Below are 23504 nucleotides of genomic sequence, written 5' to 3' on the forward strand. Positions count from 1 at the left end.
GCAGGTTCTGGGGTCCATGGTTTCCACCTTCGACATGGTGGAATATGCCCAGTTTGACTCCAGACCTCTTCAACATCTGATCCTTTCCCGTTGGAATGGGCAGTATAATCTGATCCAGGCCCAAACGATTGTCCTCTCTCCGGAAGTTCATCTTTCCCTCTCGTGGTGTCTACACACATCTCACTTTGACAAGGGTCATCCCTTCTGGATTCCAGTTTGGGTGCTACTCACTATGGATGCCAGCCTCCATGGGTTACCGCTCAACACTTCTTTCAGATTCGCCTGCCCATCAGCATTCTGGAGCTTCGGTCAGTATAGCATGCACTTATTTTGGAGCAGGACCTTCTCCAGGGCTGTCTGTTCAAGTCCAGTCTGACTGCAGTGGCTTACCACAACCATCAGGGAGGCACACGCAGTCAGGCGGCCTTGACGGAAGTGGTGCGCATTCTTGTTTGGGCCAAACGTCATCTCCCGGCCATCTCAGCGGTGTTCATCCCAGGAGTCTTCAACTGGGAAGCAAACGTCCTAATCCAACCGGATGTCCACGACGGAGAGTGGGCTCTACACCCAGATGTCTTCCAACTCCTTGTGGACAAATGGGGTCTACCGGACGTGGACCTCATGGCCTCACAACACAACCATAAAGTAGCCATCTACGGGTCCAGGACCAGGGATCCCGCAGCCGCCTTCGTGGATGCTGATGTGGACCTTCAATCTATCATACCTCTTTACACCAGTCTTCCTCCGTCCGAGGGTTCTTCACAAGTTCAAGCAGGAAGGAGCCAATGTGCAGTTGATAGCTCCAGCCTGGCCCATGCGCTATTTATTCGCTAACCTGCAGAGTCTCAACATAGACACTTTTTCTATGGCCAAATCTTTTGCCTCATGCTTCCTGTCGGCACCTGGACCTAGCACGTCTGTCTTTGATGGCGTTGCTCTTAAAGTCATCCCTCTCAAGATCCCAAGGGTCATTCAGGATCCCGTCGCTGGGGTTGTGATCCTTGTCAGTATGGCAGCGCAGGGATTCCGAGCAGTGTTGGGATTCCGGCGTCAGTATTTCGACTGCCGGGATCCTGACCAGGTCAAAGGTCATTGTAGCATAAAGGGGGTTATTCAGATCTGATTTCTTTGCTGTCCTACGATCAGATAGTCGCCGCCTACAGGGGGAGGGTATAAGCTCTGTCTGTGCGTTCGCTTTTGTAGCAGAGCTACTCAAATATCAGTTTGTGCAGTATCTGCACAGCCCCGGACTTACTCCTCCTGTGCGATGGAATCCCGGAGCTGACGTCAGACACCCTCTCTGAAAACGCCTGATCCCGCCTGCGTTTTTCCAGACACTCCTGGAAAACAGTCAGTTGCCGCCCACAAACGATTTCTTCCTGTCAATCACCTTGGGAACGCCCGTGTGTTCGGATTTTTCACCCCCTCCCGTCGCTAGGCGCTGAAGCCTGTTACTGTTGTGCGACGCGCTGGCGCATTGCGGCTCACACACATGCGCGGTTCAGGTCTGATCGCATTCTGTGCAAAAAGATCTGAATTACCCCCAAAGTTCCATTCATTGTCTCCTCCATCCTCTCCGACGCCTCAGCCTGTCTGTTTACACTAATAGAACGTCGGCTGAGTCTGCCGGCTCCCTCATTTCCATACCCAGCCACGGGCACTATTGCTGGTGAGTCAGGGTAGCGATGCAGCTAGGGGGGCGGGCATGTGAGAAGAGAAAGGGATTTATAAATGACATGGTGCCAGTGGGGTAAATGTACTGTAACCCCGAGCAACCATTGCTGTAAATTGCAGTAATTCCAGTACAATGGCGCTCATATGATGACACCTGATGGAATAACGTAATGCGGCATTATAGAGCATTTGTGCCCAGAAAGCTGATAATTGCGCACAGCATTCATCCCCTTTATTAACTATAAAGCAATTTCCTGCTGTCTGAGGGCGCTCACCCTGCATTAGGGCTGCAGACGCTCCGCACTCCCACTTCAGCGTAATCCCCGGCTTTCACCAGAGCGGGTTACTGTATGATTTCTGGCTGCGGGCGGAGGTAAGCTGATTACTGCCTTCTGCAGACTGAGCGCACCGAGCTCTAATCCCCAATTTATTCAACTGGAATAATTGTAAATAAATTTAGCAAATTGTTAATAAAGAAGGCGTTTATCATCCGTTCTGTGCGGCGCCGGCGGTATTACCCGTGCTAGGCGGCGAGGTACAGAACACGCACACAGCTGTGTGTACCATTCGCTATTGGCTGCTGTAAGATCGGAGAAAGCCACAGAGACATACACACATCCCAATCCACCATTTCTATAGTGACCATCTATACAACAGGCCTTTCCCCATCCTGCCAGAGCTGCCCCGGGCACTGTATACTGCAATATTACACAGGTATACCCCGGGCACTGTATACTGCAATATTACACAGGTATACCCCGGGCACTGTATACTGCAATATTACACAGGGGATACCCCGGGCACTGTATACTGCAATATTACACAAGGGATACCCCGGGCACTGTATACTGCAATATTACACAGGGGATACCCCGGGCACTGTATACTGCAATATTACACAGGGGATACCCCGGGCACTGTATACTGCAATATTACACAGTGGATACCCTGGGCACTGTATACTGCAATATTACACAGGTATACCCCGGGCACTGTATACTGCAATATTACACAGGTATACCCCGGGCACTGTATACTGCAATATTACACAGGGGATACCCCGGGCACTGTATACTGCAATATTACACAGGGGATACCCCGGGCACTGTATACTGCAATATTACACAGTGGATACCCTGGGCACTGTATACTGCAATATTACACAGGGGATACCCCGGGCACTGTATACTGCAATATTACACAGGGGATACCCCAGGCACTGTATACTGCAATATTACACAGGGGATACCCCGGGCACTGTATACTGCAATATTACACGGGGGATACCCCGGGCACTGTATACTGCAATATTACACAGGGGATACCCCGGGGCACTGTATACTGCAATATTACACAGGGGATACCCCGGGCACTGTATACTGCAATATTACACAGGGGATGCCCCGGGGCACTGTATACTGCAATATTACACAGGGGATACCCCGGGCACTGTATACTGCAATATTACAGGGGATACCCCGGGCACTGTATACTGCAATATTACACAGGGGATACCCCGGACACTGTATATTGCAATATCACACAGGGTATACCCCGGGCACTGTATACTGCAATATTACACAGGGGATACCCCGGGCACTGTATACTGCAATATTACACAGGGGATACCCCGGACACTGTATACTGCAATATCACACAGGGGATACCCCGGGCACGGTATACTGCAATATTACACAGGGGTTACCCTGGACACTGTATACTGCAATATTACACAGGGGATACCCCGGGCACTGTATACTGCAATATTACACAGGGGATACCTCGGGCACTGTATACTGCAATATCACACAAGGGATACCCCGGGCACTGTATACTGCAATATTACACAGGGGATACCCCGGGCACTGTATACTGCAATATCACACCGGGGATACCCCGGGCACTGTATACTGCAATATCACACAGGGGATACCCCTGGCACTGTATACTGCAATATCACACAGGGGATGCCCCGAGCACTGTATACTGCAATATCACACGGGGGATGCCCCGAGCACTGTATACTGCAATATCACACGGGGGATACCCCGGGCACTGTATACTGCAATATCACACAGGGGATGCCCCGGGCACTGTATACTGCAATATTACACGGGGGATACCTCGGGCACTGTATACTGCAATATCACACAGGGGATGCCCCGGGCACTGTATACTGCAATATCACACAGGGGATACCCCGAACACTGTGTACTGCAATATTACACAGGGGATACCCCGGGCACTGTATACTGCTATATTACACAGGGGATACCCCGGGCACTGTATACTGCAATATTACACAGGGGATACCCCGGGCACTGTATACTGCAATATTACACAGGGGATACCTCGGACACTGTATACTGCAATATCACACAGGGGATACCCCGGGCACGGTATACTGCAATATTACACAGGGGTTACCCTGGACACTGTATACTGCAATATTACACAGGGGATACCCCGGGCACTGTATACTGCAATATTACACAGGGAATACCCCGGGCACTGTATACTGCAATATCACACAAGGGATACCCCGGGCACTATATACTGCAATATCACACAGGGGATACCCCGGGCACTGTATACTGCAATATCACACAGGGGATACCCCGGGCACTGTATACTGCAATATCACATAGGGGATGCCCCGGGCACTGTATACTGCAATATTACACAGGGGATACCCCGGGCACTGTATACTGCAATATCACACGGGGGATACCACGGGCACTGTATACTGCAATATTACACAGGGGATACCCCGGGCACTGTATACTGCAATATCACACGGGGGATGCCCCGGGCACTGTATACAGCAATATTACACGGGGGATACCCCGTGCACTGTATACTGCAATATTACATCCCACGGGCACTGTATACTGCAATATTACACAGAGGATACCCCGGGCTCTGTATACTGCAATATTACACGGGGGATACCCCGGGCTCTGTATACTGCAATATTACACGGGGGATACCCCGGGCACTGTATACAGCAATATTACACAGGGGATACCCCAGGCACTGTATACTGCAATATCACACAGGGGATACCCCGCACACTGTATACTGCAATATTACACGGGGGATACCCCGGGCACTTTATACTGCAATATTACACAGGTATACCCCGGGGCACTGTATACTGCAATATTACACGGGGGATACCCCGGGAACTGTATACTGCAATATTACATCCCCCGGGCACTGTATACTGCAATATTACACGGGATACCCCGGGCACTGTATACTGCAATATTACATCCCCCGGGCACTGTATACTGCAATATTACACGGGGAATACCCCGGGCACTGTATACTGCAATATCACACGGGGGATACCCCGGGCACTGTATACAGCAATATTACACAGGGGATACCCCGGTCACTGTATACTGCAATATCACACAGGGGATACCCCGGGCACTGTATACTGCAATATTACACAGGGGATACCCCGGGCACTGTATACTGCAATATTACACAGGGGATACCCCGGGCACTGTATACTGCAATATTACACAGGGGATACCCCGGGCACTGAATACTGCAATATTACACAGGGGGTACCCCGGGCACTGTATACTGCAATATTACACAGGGGATACCCCGGGGCACTGTATACTGCAATATTACACAGGGGATACCCCGGGCACTGTATACTGCAATATTACACAGGGGATACCCCAGGCACTGTATACTGCAATATTACACAGGGGATACCCCGGACACTATATATTGCAATATCACACAGGGGATACCCCGGGCACTGTATACTGCAATATTACACAGGGGATACCCCGGGCACTGTATACTGCAATATCACACAGGGGATACCCTGGACACGGTATACTGCAATATTACACAGGGGTTACCCTGGACACTGTATACTGCAATATTACACAGGGGATACCCCGGGCACTGTATACTGCAATATTACACAGGGGATACCCCGGGCACTGTATACTGCAATATCACACGAGGGATACCCCGGGCACTGTATACTGCTATATTACACAGGGGATACCCCAGGCACTGTATACTGCAATATCACACAGGGGATGCCCCGGGCACTGTATACTGCAATATCACACAGGGGATACCCCTGGCACTGTATACTGCAATATCACACAGGGGATGCCCCGAGCACTGTATACTGCAATATCACACGGGGGATGCCCCGAGCACTGTATACTGCAATATCACACGGGGGATACCCCGGGCACTGTATACTGCAATATCACACGAGGGATGCCCCGGGCACTGTATACTGCAATATTACACGGGGGATACCTCGGGCACTGTATACTGCAATATCACACAGGGGATGCCCCGGGCACTGTATACTGCAATATCACACAGGGGATACCCCGGTCACTGTATACTGCAATATCACACAGGGGATACCCGGGCACTGTATACTGCAATATTACACAGGGGATACCCCGGGCACTGTATACTGCAATATTACACAGGGGATACCCCGGGCACTGTATACTGCAATATTACACAGGGGATACCCCGGGTACTGTATACTGCAATATTACACAGGGGATACCCCGGACACTGTATACTGCAATATCACACAGGGGATACCTCGGGCACGGTATACTGCAATATTACACAGGGGTTACCCTGGACACTGTATACTGCAATATTACACAGGGGATACCCCGGGCACTGTATACTGCAATATTACACAGGGGATACCCCGGGCACTGTATACTGCAATATCACACAAGGGATACCCCGGGCACTGTATACTGCAATATTACACAGGGGATACCCCGGGCACTGTATACTGCAATATCACACAGGGGATACCCCGGGCACTGTATACTGCAATATCACACAGGGGATACCCCTGGCACTGTATACTGCAATATCACACAGGGGATACCCCGGGCACTGTATACTGCAATATCACATAGGGGATGCCCCGGGCACTGTATACTGCAATATTACACAGGGGATACCCCGGGCACTGTATACTGCAATATCACACGGGGGATACCACGGGCACTGTATACTGCAATATTACACAGGGGATACCTCGGGCACTGTATACTGCAATATCACACGGGGGATGCCCCGGGCACTGTATACAGCAATATTACACGGGGGATACCCCGTGCACTGTATACTGCAATATTACATCCCACGGGCACTGTATACTGCAATATTACACAGAGGATACCCCGGGCTCTGTATACTGCAATATTACACGGGGGATACCCCGGGCTCTGTATACTGCAATATTACACGGGGGATACCCCGGGCACTGTATACTGCAATATCACACAGGGGATACCCCGGGCACTGTATACTGCAATATCACATAGGGGATGCCCCGGGCACTGTATACTGCAATATTACACAGGGGATACCCCGGGCACTGTATACTGCAATATCACACGGGGGATACCACGGGCACTGTATACTGCAATATTACACAGGGGATACCTCGGGCACTGTATACTGCAATATCACACGGGGGATGCCCCGGGCACTGTATACAGCAATATTACACGGGGGATACCCCGTGCACTGTATACTGCAATATTACATCCCACGGGCACTGTATACTGCAATATTACACAGAGGATACCCCGGGCTCTGTATACTGCAATATTACACGGGGGATACCCCGGGCTCTGTATACTGCAATATTACACGGGGGATACCCCGGGCACTGTATACAGCAATATTACACAGGGGATACCCCAGGCACTGTATACTGCAATATCACACAGGGGATACCCCGCACACTGTATACTGCAATATTACACGGGGGATACCCCGGGCACTTTATACTGCAATATTACACAGGTATACCCCGGGGCACTGTATACTGCAATATTACACGGGGGATACCCCGGGAACTGTATACTGCAATATTACATCCCCCGGGCACTGTATACTGCAATATTACACGGGATACCCCGGGCACTGTATACTGCAATATTACATCCCCCGTGCACTGTATACTGCAATATTACATCCCACGGGCACTGTATACTGCAATATTACACAGAGGATACCCCGGGCTCTGTATACTGCAATATTACACGGGGAATACCCCGGGCACTGTATACTGCAATATCACACGGGGGATACCCCGGGCACTGTATACAGCAATATTACACAGGGGATACCCCGGTCACTGTATACTGCAATATCACACAGGGGATACCCCGGGCACTGTATACTGCAATATTACACAGGGGATACCCCGGGCACTGTATACTGCAATATTACACAGGGGATACCCCGGGCACTGTATACTGCAATATTACACAGGGGATACCCCGGGCACTGAATACTGCAATATTACACAGGGGGTACCCCGGGCACTGTATACTGCAATATTACACAGGGGATACCCCGGGGCACTGTATACTGCAATATTACACAGGGGATACCCCGGGCACTGTATATTGCAATATTACACAGGGGATACCCCAGGCACTGTATACTGCAATATTACACAGGGGATACCCCGGACACTGTATATTGCAATATCACACAGGGGATACCCCGGGCACTGTATACTGCAATATTACACAGGGGATACCCCGGGCACTGTATACTGCAATATCACACAGGGGATACCCTGGACACGGTATACTGCAATATTACACAGGGGTTACCCTGGACACTGTATACTGCAATATTACACAGGGGATACCCCGGGCACTGTATACTGCAATATTACACAGGGGATACCCCGGGCACTGTATACTGCAATATCACACAAGGGATACCCCGGGCACTGTATACTGCTATATTACACAGGGGATACCCCAGGCACTGTATACTGCAATATCACACCGGGGATGCCCCCGGGCACTGTATACTGCAATATCACACAGGGGATACCCCTGGCACTGTATACTGCAATATCACACAGGGGATGCCCCGAGCACTGTATACTGCAATATCACACGGGGGATACCCCGGGCACTGTATACTGCAATATCACACGAGGGATGCCCCGGGCACTGTATACTGCAATATTACACGGGGGATACCTCGGGCACTGTATACTGCAATATTACACAGGGGATACCCCGGGCACTGTATACTGCAATATCATACGGGGGATACCACGGGCACTGTATACTGCAATATTACACAGGGGATACCCCGAGCACTGTATACTGCAATATCACACAGGGGATGCCCCGGGCACTGTATACTGCAATATCACACAGGGGATACCCCGGGCACTGTATACTGCAATATTACACGGGGGATACCTCGGGCACTGTATACTGCAATATTACACAGGGGATACCCCGGGCACTGTATACTGCAATATCACACGGGGGATACCACGGGCACTGTATACTGCAATATTACACAGGGGATACCCCGGGCACTGTATACTGCAATATCACACAGGGGATGCCCCGGGCACTGTATACTGCAATATCACACAGGGGATACCCCGGGCACTATATACTGCAATATCAAACAGGGTATACCCCGGGCACTGTATACTGCAATATCACACCGGGGATGCCCCCGGGCACTGTATACTGCAATATTACACGGGGGATACCCCGGGCACTGTATACTGCAATATCACACGGGGGATGCCCCGGGCACTGTATACAGCAATATTACACGGGGGATACCCCGTGCACTGTATACTGCAATATTACATCCCACGGGCACTGTATACTGCAATATTACACAGAGGTACCCCGGGCTCTGTATACTGCAATATTACACGGGGGATACCCCGGGCTCTGTATACTGCAATATTACACGGGGGATACCCCGGGCACTGTATACAGCAATATTACACAGGGGATACCCCAGGCACTGTATACTGCAATATCACACAGGGGATACCCCGCGCACTGTATACTGCAATATAACACGGGGGATACCCCGGGCACTTTATACTGCAATATTACACAGGTATACCCCGGGGCACTGTATACTGCAATATTACACAGGGGATACCCCGGGCACTGTATACTGCAATATTACACAGGGGATACCCCGGGCACTGTATACTGCAATATCACACAAGGGATACCCCGGGCACTGTATACTGCTATATTACACAGGGGATACCCCAGGCACTGTATACTGCAATATCACACAGAGGATGCACCGGGCACTGTATACTGCAATATCACACAGGGGATATCCCTGGCACTGTATACTGCAATATCACACAGGGGATGCCCCGAGCACTGTATACTGCAATATCACACGGGGGATACCCCGGGCACTGTATACTGCAATATCACACGAGGGATGCCCCGGGCACTGTATACTGCAATATTACACGGGGGATACCTCGGGCACTGTATACTGCAATATCACACAGGGGATGCCCCGGGCACTGTATACTGCAATATCACACAGGGGATACCCCGGTCACTGCATACTGCAATATCACACAGGGGATACCCCGGGCACTGTATACTGCAATATTACACAGGGGATACCCCGGGCACTGTATACTGCAATATTACACAGGGGATACCCCGGGCACTGTATACTGCAATATTACACAGGGGATACCCCGGGCACTGTATACTGCAATATTACACAGGGGATACCCCGGATACTGTATACTGCAATATCACACAGGGGATACCTCGGGCACGGTATACTGCAATATTACACAGGGGTTACCCTGGACACTGTATACTGCAATATTACACAGGGGATACCCCGGGCACTGTATACTGCAATATTACACAGGGGATACCCCGGGCACTGTATACTGCAATATCACACAAGGGATACCCCGGGCACTGTATACTGCAATATTACACAGGGGATACCCCGGGCACTGTATACTGCAATATCACACAGGGGATACCCCGGGCACTGTATACTGCAATATCACACAGGGGATACCCCGGGCACTGTATACTGCAATATCACACAGGGGATGCCCCGAGCACTGTATACTGCAATATCACACGGGGGATGCCCCGAGCACTGTATACTGCAATATCACACGGGGGATACCCCGGGCACTGTATACTGCAATATCACACAGGGGATACCCCGGGCACTGTATACTGCAATATTACACGGGGGATACCTCGGGCACTGTATACTGCAATATTACACAGGGGATACCCCGGGCACTGTATACTGCAATATCATACGGGGGATACCACGGGCACTGTATACTGCAATATTACACAGGGGATACCCCGAGCACTGTATACTGCAATATCACACAGGGGATGCCCCGGGCACTGTATACTGCAATATTACACGGGGGATACCTCGGGCACTGTATACTGCAATATTACACAGGGGATACCCCGGGCACTGTATACTGCAATATCACACGGGGGATACCACGGGCACTGTATACTGCAATATTACACAGGGGATACCCCGGGCACTGTATACTGCAATATCACACAGGGGATGCCCCGGGCACTGTATACTGCAATATCACACAGGGGATACCCCGGGCACTATATACTGCAATATCAAACAGGGTATACCCCGGGCACTGTATACTGCAATATCACACCGGGGATGCCCCCGGGCACTGTATACTGCAATATTACACGGGGGATACCCCGGGCACTGTATACTGCAATATCACACGGGGGATGCCCCGGGCACTGTATACAGCAATATTACACGGGGCATACCCCGTGCACTGTATACTGCAATATTACATCCCACGGGCACTGTATACTGCAATATTACACAGAGGTACCCCGGGCTCTGTATACTGCAATATTACACGGGGGATACCCCGGGCTCTGTATACTGCAATATTACACGGGGGATACCCCGGGCACTGTATACAGCAATATTACACAGGGGATACCCCAGGCACTGTATACTGCAATATCACACAGGGGATACCCCGCGCACTGTATACTGCAATATAACACGGGGGATACCCCGGGCACTTTATACTGCAATATTACACAGGTATACCCCGGGGCACTGTATACTGCAATATTACACGGGGGATACACCGGGCACTGTATACTGCAATATTACACAGGTATACCCCAGGGCACTGTATACAGCAATATTACACAGAGGATACCCTGGACACTGTATACTGCAATATCACATGGGGGATACCCCGGGAACTGTATACTGCAATATTACACAGGGGATACCCTGGGCACTGTATACTGCAATATCACACGGGGATACCCCGGCACTGTATACAGCAATATTACACAGAGGATACCCCGGGCACTGTATACTGCAATATTACACGGGGGATACCCCGGGGCACTGTATACTGCAATATTACACAGGGGATACCCTGGGCACTGTATACTGCAATATCACACGGGGATACCCCGGCACTGTATACAGCAATATTACACAGAGGATACCCCAGGCACTGTATACTGCAATATTACATCCCCCGGGCACTGTATACTGCAATATCACACGGGGGATACCCCGGGAACTGTATACTGCAATATTACACGGGATACCCCGGGCACTGTATACTGCAATATTACATCCCCCGGGCACTGTATACTGCAATATTACACGGGGAATACCCCGGGCACTGTATACTGCAATATCACCCGGGGGATACCCCGGGCACTGTATACAGCAATATTACACAGGGGATACCCCGGGCACTGTATACTGCAATATCACACAGGGGATACCCCGGACACTGTATACTGCAATATTACACGGGGGATTACCCCGGGCACTGTATACTGCAATATCACATGGGGGATACCGTGGGCACTGTATACTGCAATATTACACGGGCATACCCCGGGCACTGTATACTGCAATATTACACAGGGGATACTCCGGGCACTGTATACAGCAATATCACACAGGGGATGCCCCGGGCACTGTATACTGCAATATCACACAGGGGATACCCCGGGCACTGTATACTGCAATATTACACGGGGGATACCCCGGGCACTGTATACTGCAATATCACACAGGGGATACCCCAGGCACTGTATACTGCAATATCACACAGGGGATACCCCGGGCACTGTATACTGCAATATCACACAGGGGATACCCCGGGCACTGTATACTGCAATATTACACGGATACCCTGGACACTGTATACTGCAATATTACACGGGGGATACCCTGGACACTGTATACTGCAATATTACACAGGGGATACCCCGGGCACTGTATACTGCAATATTACATCCCCCGGGCACTGTATACTGCAATATTACACGGGGGATACCCCGGGCACTGTTTACTGCAATATTACACAGAGGATACCCCGGGCACTGTATACAGCAATATTACACAGGGGATACCCCGCGCACTGTATACTGCAATATTACACGGGGGATATCCCGGGCACTGTATACTGCAATATTACACAGAGGATACCCCGGGCACTGTATACTGCAATATTACACAGAGGATACCCCGGGCACTGTATACTGCAATATTACACAGGGGATACCCCGGGCACTGTATACTGCAATATTACACAGAGGATACCCGGGCACTGTATACAGCAATATTACACAGGGATACCCCACGCACTGTATACTGCAATATTACACAGGGGATACCGCGGGCACTGTATACTGCAATATTACACGGGGATACCCCGCGCACTGTATACTGCAATATTACACGGGGGATATCCCGGTCACTGTATACTGCAATATCACACAGAGGATACCCCGGGCACTGTATACTGCAATATTACACAGGGGATACCCCGGGCACTGTATACTGCAATATTACACAGAGGATACCCCGGGCACTGTATACAGCAATATTACACAGGGGATACCCCGCGCACTGTATACTGCAATATCACACAGGGGATACCCCGGGCACTGTATACTGTAATATTACACGGGGGATACCCCGGGCACTGTATACTGCAATATTACACGGGGATACCCCGGGCACTGTATACTGCAATATCACATGGGGGATACCCCCGGGCACTGTATACTGCAATATTACATCCCCCGGGCACTGTATACTGCAATATCAATATCTGTATACTGCAATATTACACAGAGGATACCCCGGGCACTGTATACAGCAATATTACACAGGGGATACCCCGCGCACTGTATACTGCAATATCACACAGGGGATACCCCGGGCACTGTATACTGTAATATTACACGGGGGATACCCCGGGCACTGTATACTGCAATATTACACGGGGATACCCCGGGCACTGTATACTGCAATATCACATGGGGGATACCCCCGGGCACTGTATACTGCAATATTACATCCCCCGGGCACTGTATACTGCAATATCACATGGGGGATACCCTGGGCACTGTATACTGCAATATTACATCCCCCGGGCACTGTATACTGCAATATGACATGGGGGATGCCCCGGGAACTGTATACTGCAATATTACAACCCCCGGGCACTGTATACTGCAATATCACACGGGGGATACCCCGGGCACTGTATACAGCAATATTACACAGAGGATACCCCGTGCACTGTATACTGCAATATTACACGGGGGATACCCCGGGCACTGTGTACAGCAATATTACACAGAGGATACCCCGTGCACTGTATACTGCAATATTACACGGGGGATACCCCGTGCACTGTATACTGCAATATTACACGGGGGATACCCCGTGCACTGTATACTGCAATATTACACGGGGGATACCCCGGGCACTGTATACTGCAATATCACATGGGGTATACCCCGGGCACTGTATACAGCAATATTACACAGAGGATACCCCGGGCACTGTATACTGCAATATTACATCCCCCGGGCACTGTATACTGCAATATCACATGGGGGATACCCCGGGCACTGTATACTGCAATATCACACAGGGAATACCCCGGGAACTGTATACTGCAATATTACATCCCCCTGGCACTGTATACTGCAATATCACACGGGGGATACCCCGGGCACTGTATACTGCAATATCACATGGGGGATACCCCGGGCACTGTATACTGCAATATTACACGGGGGATACCCCGGGCACTGTATACAGCAATATTACACAGAGGATACCCCGGGCACTGTATACTGCAATATCACACGGGAGATACCCCTGGACACTGTATACTGCAATATTACACGGGGGATACCCTGGACACTGTATACAGCAATATTACACGGGGGATACCACGCGCACTGTATACTGCAATATTACATGGGGTATACACTGGACACTGTATACTGCAATATTACACGGGGGATATCCTGGACACTGTATACAGCAATATTACACGGGGGATACCCTGGACACTGTATACAGCAATATTACACGGGGGATACCCTGCGCACTGTATACTGCAATATTACACTCGGGATACCCTGGACACTGTATACTGCAATATTACACGGGGGATACCCTGGACACTGTATACAGAAATATTACACGGGGAATACCCCGGGGACTGTATACTGCAATATTACACAGAGGATACCCCGGGCACTGTATACTGCAATATTACACGGGGGATACCCCGGGCACTGTATACTGCAATATTACACAGAGGATACCCCGGGCACTGTATACTGCAATATTACACGGGGATACCCCGGGCACTGTATACTGCAATATTACACCCCCCGGGCACTGTATACTGCAATATTACACAGAGGATACCCCGGGCACTGTATACAGCAATTTCTCTTACGTCCTAGAGGATGCTGGGGTCCATATTAGTACCATGAGGTATAGACGGGTCCACCAGGAGCCATTGGCCCTTTAAGAATTTGATAGTGTGGGCTGGCTCCTCCCTCTATGCCCCTCCTTCCAGACTCAGTTTAGAAAATGTGCCCGGAGGAGCCGGTCACAGCTAGGGGAGCTACTAGAGTTTCTCTGGTTTTATTATTTTTTTTTAAGAATAATTAGGCACAGGCTGGCTGCTGGTAACAGCCTCCCTGCTTCCTGGGACATAGGGGGGGGGGGAGCAGTGTCCAACCCTGAGAGGTTAATGGCCACTATGACCCGACAAGCAGGGAGCCGGTGTAAATGGTGGCAACAGGGTGGGAGCGCAGTTCTGACACTGCGCTCCGGACAGGCTCAGCGGTACTCAGGTGCGGCGCTGTGAGGGGCGCCCTGGGCCAGCGCAATACCCTTGAAAAACTGGTCACTCAGGCTATCAGGTACTTAGGTACCGCTGCTAGCGCCATTACCTCAGTCCAGTATACAGATTCAAAGTGCGGGAAGAGGCGACATGTTTGGGGGCGGAGCGTCTCAGAGCAGACCCAGCAGCTCACCAGCGCCATTTTCTCCATGCAGATCCACACCAAGAGACACTGACAGGGAGCGCTGACCCTCCACATATCTCCAGCTATCCTGTGCGGTACCAGGGGGTTGTAGAAGGGGGGGGGAGACTGTATATGTGTGTGTGTGTGTACAAATTTCTCACACAACCATGTCCAGGGACTCTGTGTCTTGTGCGGCAGAATATGTATCTTCTCCAGAGGAATCCATTCCCTGTACTCAGCAATGTAATATCACGTCTCAGCCTTCTGAATCTGAGCCACATTGGTTGGCTTCCATTAAGGGAATGATATCCCATATTTCTTCTAGGGTAGCCCATAATGAGACGGAAACACGGGTTTTAAGAAAATCTGTGGAGGTTTTGTCTGGTTCTGTACCCACTACCTCATCAAAATCCCCATGTATATACCCAAAGAAACGTGTCCTTGGCCAGATTGCGCAAGTCGACACGGATACCGAGTTTGACACGGCAGATGGTGATGGGGATATGCTGGGGGTGAGACTTCCCTTGCTAAAGGGGTACAGCTCATGATTGAGGCCATTAGGGATGTTTTACACATTACAAACCAGCCCCCTGAACAGGTTGAGGAGGCTTATTTCACTGACAACAAGAAGCCCCCCTTAACTTTCCCTGCGTCTAAAGAAATGAACGCATTCTTTGAAAATTTCTGGGAAAACCCGGAGAAGAAATTCCAGATCCCAAAGAGGGTTCTTGTCGCTTTTCCCTTCCCTGAGGAGGATAGGAAAAAGTGGGAAAGCCCACCTATAGTGGACGCCTCTGTATCTAGGCTGTCAAAAAAGGTGGTTTTACCTGTACCTGGGTCTACTGCGTTAAAAGAACTTGCAGACCGCAATATTGAGACTACGCTCAAATCCATGTACACTGCTTCAGGCGTGGTGTTAAGGCCTACTATTGCCTGTGCATGGATTTCTAAAGCCATAGTAAAGTGGTCAGGCACATTACTAGAAGACTTAGATTCTATGGATAGAAGTGACATTGACATGTTTTTACGTAACATACAGGATTCTGCGGGGTTCATGGTGGATGCCATGAAGGACCTGGGTAATTTGACTGCAAGGGCATCGTCCATGGCTGTCTCAGCACGCAGGGGACTCTGGCTACGCCAATGGTCTGCCGACACGGAATCCATGAGAAGTGTGGAGAACCTACCCTTCACAGGTCAGGTTCTATTTAGGGAAGCATTGGATGCGTGGATCTCCATGGCAACCGCTGGTAAGTCAACCTTTCTTCCCTCAGCCACTCAGACGACGAAGAAACCCTTTTCTACATCCACAACGCAGTCCTTTTGGTCCGCAAAGGCTAGTAAGTCCAAACTTCCTACCATTTTCTTCAGAGGTGGTCGAGCAAAATCCAAAAAACCTGCACTTGCAGGTTCCCAGGAATAGAAGCCTGCCTCTGTTTCCTCAAAATCCTCAGCATGACGGTGGACCTCACTGCCTGGACAACGGGCAGGTGGGAGCGAGACTCAGACGTTTCAGTCACGTCTGGGTGTCATCCGACCTGGATCCCTGGGTGCAGGATATTTTGTCCCAGGGATACAGACTGGAGTTTCAAGAGCTCCCACCTCACAGATTCTTCAAATCAGGCTTGCCAGCTTTGCTGACAGGGCTATCCTTCAGGAAGCCATTTTAAAATTAGAAAGGTCAGATGTCATCGTCCCAATTCCATTTCATCTGATAAACAAGGGTTATTATTCATACCTATTCGTGGTACCGAAACGGGATGGTTCGGTCAGGCCAATTTTGTACCTGAAGTCGTTAAACCCTTATCTAAGTGAATTCAAGTTCAAAATGGAGTCTCTGAGAGCGGTGATCTCAGGGCTGGAGGAGGTAGAGTTTCTGTTATCTCTAGATACCAAGGATGCGTACCTCCACATTCCAATTTGGCCGACACACCAGGCTAATCTCAGATTTGCGCTGTTGGACTGTCAATATCAGTTCCAGGCACTGCCATTTGGCCTCTCCACAGCACCGCGGGTGTTCACCAAGGTGATGGCAGAGATGATGAGTCTCCTCCCCAAGCAGGAGGTGAATATAATTCTGTATCTGGACGATCTGCTGATAAAGGCATCTTCCAGGGAGAGGTGGTTGCAGTCCATTGCTCTCACGACTCGACTGCTCAGGGAACACGGATGGATCCTGAATCTTCCAGTCACATTTGGAGCCGACAAGGAGATTGTCTTTCCCAGGGATGATCCTCGACACGGAAGTGCAGAGGGTATTTCTACCGGTGGAAAAAGCGTTGTTGATACAAACGATGGTTCGGGATGTCTTGAGACCTGCTTCATCAGTTCATCAGTGCATTCGCTTTCTGGGGAAGATGGTTGCCTCCTACGAGGCTCTACAGTACGGAAGATTTCATGCACGGTCCTTCCAACTGGATCTCCTGGACAAGTGGTCGGGATCTCACCTACACATGCACCAGAGGATATGTCTGTCAACGAAAGCCAGGATTTCACTACTGTGGTGGCTACAGCTGCCTCACCTTCTTGAGGGACGCAGGGTCGGGATTCAGAACTGGATCCTTCTAACCACGGATGCAAGTCTCAGAGGTTGGGGCACAGTTACCCAAGAAGAAACCTTCCAAGGAAGGTGGTCAAATCTGTAATCCATTCTTCCAATAAACATCCTGGAACTAAGAGCCGTGTACAACGGTCTTCTACAAGCGGCACACCTTCTACAAGATCAGGCCATTCAAGTACAGTCGGACAATGTAAGGACAGTGGCCTACATAAACTGACAGGGCGGAACGAAGAGCAGAGCTGCAATGTCAGAGGTAACAAGAATCATCCTCTGGGCAGAAAAGCACATGGTGGCGCTGTCAGCAATCTTCTTTCCGGGAGTGGACAACTGGGAAGCGGACTTCCTCAGCAGACACGATCTCCTTCCAGGAGAGTGGTACTCCATCCGCAGGTATTCACGGAAGTAACAAGTCTTTGGGGTGTACCTCAAATAGACATGATGGCTTCCCGTCTCAACAAGAAGCTTCGGAGGTACTGTTCCAGGTCGAGAGACCCGCAAGCAGTGGCGGTGGACGCCCTGGTAACTCCGTGGGTATTCAAGTCAGTGTACGTGTTCCCTCCACTTCCACTCATTCCAAGGATTCTAAAGCTCATAAAGAGAACAAGAGTTCAGGCAATCCTCATTGCTCCAGACTGGCCGAGAAGGGCTTGGTACGCGGATCTTCTGGAATTACTGCTGGAAGAGCCGAGGCCTCTAACTCTTTGCGAGGACCTTCTGCTACAGGGGCCGTTCGCTTATCAAGACTTACCACGGCTGCGTTTGACGGCATGGATGTTGAGCGCCAGATCTTAGCTAGGAAGGGCATTCCAAGCAAGGTCATTACTACCCTGATACAGGCTAGAAAAGGAGTAACGTCAAAGCATTACCATCGCATTTGGAAAAAGTATGTGTCTTGGTGTGAATCCAAGAAGTTTCCTACGGTGGAGTTTCAACGTGGACGGTTTCTCCTCTTCCTGCAAGCAGGTATGGATGTGGGCCTGCGTTTGGGATCCATAAAGGTCCAGATTTCGGTCTTGTCCATTTTCTTCCAGAAACACTTGGCTGCCCTCCCTGAGGTTCAGAGTTTTTTTAAAGGGGTTCTGCATATCCAGCCTCCCTTTGTGCCTCTTATGGCACCCTGGGATCTTAACGTGATGTTGCAGTTCCTGCAATCGAATTGGTTCGAGCCTTTACAGGAGGTTGATGTCAAGTTTCTTACGCGGAAGGCTGTTACCTTGTTGGCCGTAGCTTCTGCTAGACGTGTGTCGGAATTAGGGGCTTTGTCTTGTAAAAGCCCCTACTTAATCTTTCATGAAGATAGAGCTGAGCTCAGGACGCATCAGCAGTTCCTTCCAAAGGTTGTGTCGGCCTTTCATATCAACCAACCTATTGTGGTGCCAGTGGCTACTGACTCCTCAATTCAATCAAAGTCCTTGGATGTTGTAAGGGCTCTGAAGATCTATGTGAAGAGGACAGCTCGTCACAGGAAATCGGACTCTCTGTTTGTCCTATATGATCCCAAGAAACTTGGGTGTCCTGCTTCTAAGCAGACGATCTCTCGCTGGATCAGGTTCACTATCCAGCATGCACATTCTATGGCAGGATTGCCGTGTCCAAACTCTGTTAAGGCCCACTCTACTCGTAAGGTGGGTTCTTCCTGGGTGGCTGCCCGGGGTGTCTCGGCTTTTCAGCTTTGCCGAGCGGCTACTTGGTCAGGGTTGAACACGTTTGCAAAGTTCTACAAGTTCGATACTTTGGCCTCTGAGGACCTAAAGTTTGGTCAGTCAGTTCTGCAGGAAGCTCCGCGCTCTCCCTCCCGTTCTGGGAGCTTTGGTATATCCCCATGGTACTAATATGAACCCCAGCATCCTCTAGGACGTAAGAGAAAATAGGATTTTAATTACCTACCGGTAAATCCTTTTCTCGTAGCGCCTCCCAGCGCTTTGTTCTCCTGCTTCCTGCACCCAGACATCTGATGTTTTCCTGTTGTTATTTGGTTCAGTACTGCTTTGTTCTTAGTTACGTACTGTGTTGTTACTTGGTAAGTAATGTTATTCAGCCGTTGCTGAGTATTTAAGCTGGTTAGCTTGGTTTGCCTTGTGTGTGAGCTGGTGTGAATCTCGCCACTATATGTGTAAAATCCTTCTCTCAAAGTTGTCCGTCTCCTCAGACACAGTTTCTAGACTGAGTCTGGTAGGAGGGGCATAGAGGGAGGAGCCAGCCCACACTATCAAACTCTTAAAGTGCCCATGGCTCCTGGTGGACCCGTCTATAGCCCATGGTACTAATATGGACCCCAGCATCCTCTACGGACTACGAGAAAAGGATTTGCCGGTAGGTCATTAAAATTCTATTATTACACGTGGGATACCCCGGGCACTGTATGCTGCAATATTACACGGGGATCCCCCGGGCACTGTATACTGCAATATTACACGGGGATCTCCCGGGCACTGTATGCTGCAATATTACACGGGGATCCCCCAGGCACTGTATACTGCATATTACACAGAGGATACCCTGGGCACTGTATACTGCAATATTACACGGGGATATTCCAGGCACTGTATACTGCAATATCACATGGGGGATACCCTGGGCACTGTATGCAGTGACATGATGTGAGAAGGGGAATGGAGGCAGCAGGAAGCCACAGACTGAGAGTTATATAGTGGGAGGAACAAGGACCCCAGCAGCACAGAGTATATCAGGAGATGAGTGATGTGTCAGTGAGGACAGGGCTGCATGTGACGGGGCAGTGACATGATGTGAGGAGGGGAATGGAGGCAGCAGGAAGCCACAGACTGAGAGTCATATAGTGGGAGGAACAAGTACCCCAGCAGCACAGAGTATATCAGGAGATGAGTGATGTGTCAGTGAGGACAGGGCTGCATGTGACAGGGGCAGTGACATGATGTGAGGAGGGGAATGGAGGCAGCAGGAAGCCACAGACTGAGAGTTATATAGTGGAAGGAGCAGGGTCTCCAGCAGCACAGAGTATATCAGGAGATGAGTGATGTGTCAGTGAGGACAGGGCTACATGTGACGGGGCAGTGACATGATGTGAGGAGGGGAATGGAGGCAGCAGGAAGCCACAGACTGAGAGTTATATAGTGGAAGGAGCAGGGTCCCCCAGCAGCACAGAGTATATCAGGAGATGAGTGATGTGTCAGTGAGGACAGGGCTACATGTGACGGGGCAGTGACATGATGTGAGGAGGGGAATGGAGGCAGCACCAAGCCACAGACTGGGAGTTATATAGTGGGAGGAGCAGGGTCCCAGCAGCACAGAGTAGATCAGGAGATGAGTGATGTGTGAGGACAGGGCAGCATGTGACATGATGTGAGGAGGGGAATGAAGGCAGCAGGAAGCCACAGACTGAGAGTTATATAGTGGGAGGAGCAGGGTCCCCAGCAGCACAGAGTATATCAGTGTGATGTGGCAGTGAGGACAGGGCAGCATGTGACAGGGGCAGTGACATGATGTGAGGAGGGGAATGGAGACAGCAGGAAGCCACAGACTGAGAGTTATATAGTGGGAGGAGCAGGGTCCCCAGCACCACAGAGTATATCAGGAGATGAGTGATGTGTCAGTGAGGACAGGGCTGCATGTGACAGGGGCAGTGACATGATGTGAGGAGGGGAATGGAGGCAGCAGGAAGCCACAGACTGAGAGTTATATAGTGGGAGGAGCAGGGTCTCCAGCAGCACAGAGTATATCAGGAGATGAGGGATGTGTCAGTGAGGACAGGGCTGCATGTGACATGATGTGAGGAGGGGAATGGAGGCAGCAGGAAGCCACAGACTGAGAGTTATATAGTGGGAGGAGCAGGGTCTCCAGCAGCACAGAGTATATCAGGAGATGAGGGATGTGTCAGTGAGGATAGGGCTGCATGTGACAGGGGACGTGACATGATGTGAGGAGGGGAATGGAGGCAGCAGGAAGCCACAGACTGAGAGTTATATAGTAGGAGGAGCAGGGTCCCCAGCAGCACAGAGTATATCAGGAGATGAGTGATAAGTCAGTGAGGACAGGGCTGCATGTGACAGGGGCAGTGACATGATGTGAGGAGGGGAATGGAGGCAGCAGGAAGCCACAGACTGAGAGTTATATAGTGGAAGGAGCACATATGCCATTAGATTGTGAATATGTATCTCTTGCAGACAAGAAGGTGAATCCTGTTCTGCCTCCACATGAGGATTCCTCACCACCAGTGAGTTACGTGTGTCAGACACAGATGGATATATCAGACAGAATGAAGGTGGTTATTGTTATTGGGTGATGCATCTGCCGGTATATTGTATGTGAATTACCAGGTCTAAGCATCAGTAATAACACTTGGTGTGCGCAGATTCAGATTAAGCAGCAAGAGAAGGACCTGGCCGCACTGAGGCAGAAAGCGGAGTTGGAGGCACGGGAGGCACAGACGTGTTTGGAGGAAATGTTGCGGCATAACAGCCAGCAGGTACTCTATGTACTGTCGCCGGCAGCGTCTGGCTCATCCTCACTATTATTGGTATTTTGTTTCCCTTTCTATCTCTGATTCCTCCTAAATAAGTCATAAGGTAATAAATACACATCTCACATCAATAATTACCTGTGTACAGGTGTGTGGGTGCAGTGCGAAATGTCCGCAATATGCAGCGTTTATAGTGATGGAACCTCTTATTACAGATTGTGACACCCACAGCGCGGTCTCCCGGGGAGCGATGGAGCCATTCTCATCATAGAGGCATTACTGAGCGGGGACTGGCCGGGCTGCTGTGAGTATTACCCTGTCTGTATTACTGAGCGGGGACTGGCTGGTCCGCTGTGAGTATTACACTGTCTGTGTTACTGAGCGGGGACTGGCTGGTCAGCTGTGAGTATTACACTGTCTGTGTTACTGAGCGGGGACTGGCTGGTCCGCTGTGAGTATTACCCTGTCTGTATTACTGAGTGGGGACTGGCTGGTCCGCTGTGAGTATTACACTGTCTGTGTTACTGAGCGGGGACTGGCTGGGCCGCTGTGAGTATTACACTGTCTGTGTTACTGAGCGGGGACTGGCTGGGCCGCTGTGAGT

At 50.4% G+C, this 23504-nt stretch overlaps 1 protein-coding gene across 2 annotated transcripts in view; it reads left to right on the forward strand.

Moving 5' to 3' along the window:
• The window catches only part of CCDC187 (coiled-coil domain containing 187), a 150986-nt gene that overhangs the window by 57966 nt on the left and 69516 nt on the right, over positions 1 to 23504 (forward strand). For both annotated transcript variants that reach the window (XM_063935828.1, XM_063935829.1), the window contains 3 exons: positions 22605 to 22702; positions 22793 to 22906; positions 23116 to 23204. In XM_063935828.1, coding sequence (XP_063791898.1) covers positions 22605 to 22702; positions 22793 to 22906; positions 23116 to 23204 — 301 coding nt within the window. The remainder of the gene's footprint in view (positions 1 to 22604; positions 22703 to 22792; positions 22907 to 23115; positions 23205 to 23504) is intronic.

Source organism: Pseudophryne corroboree, chromosome 8 (genome assembly GCF_028390025.1).
Source record: "Pseudophryne corroboree isolate aPseCor3 chromosome 8, aPseCor3.hap2, whole genome shotgun sequence".
Lineage (NCBI taxonomy): Eukaryota > Metazoa > Chordata > Amphibia > Anura > Myobatrachidae > Pseudophryne > Pseudophryne corroboree.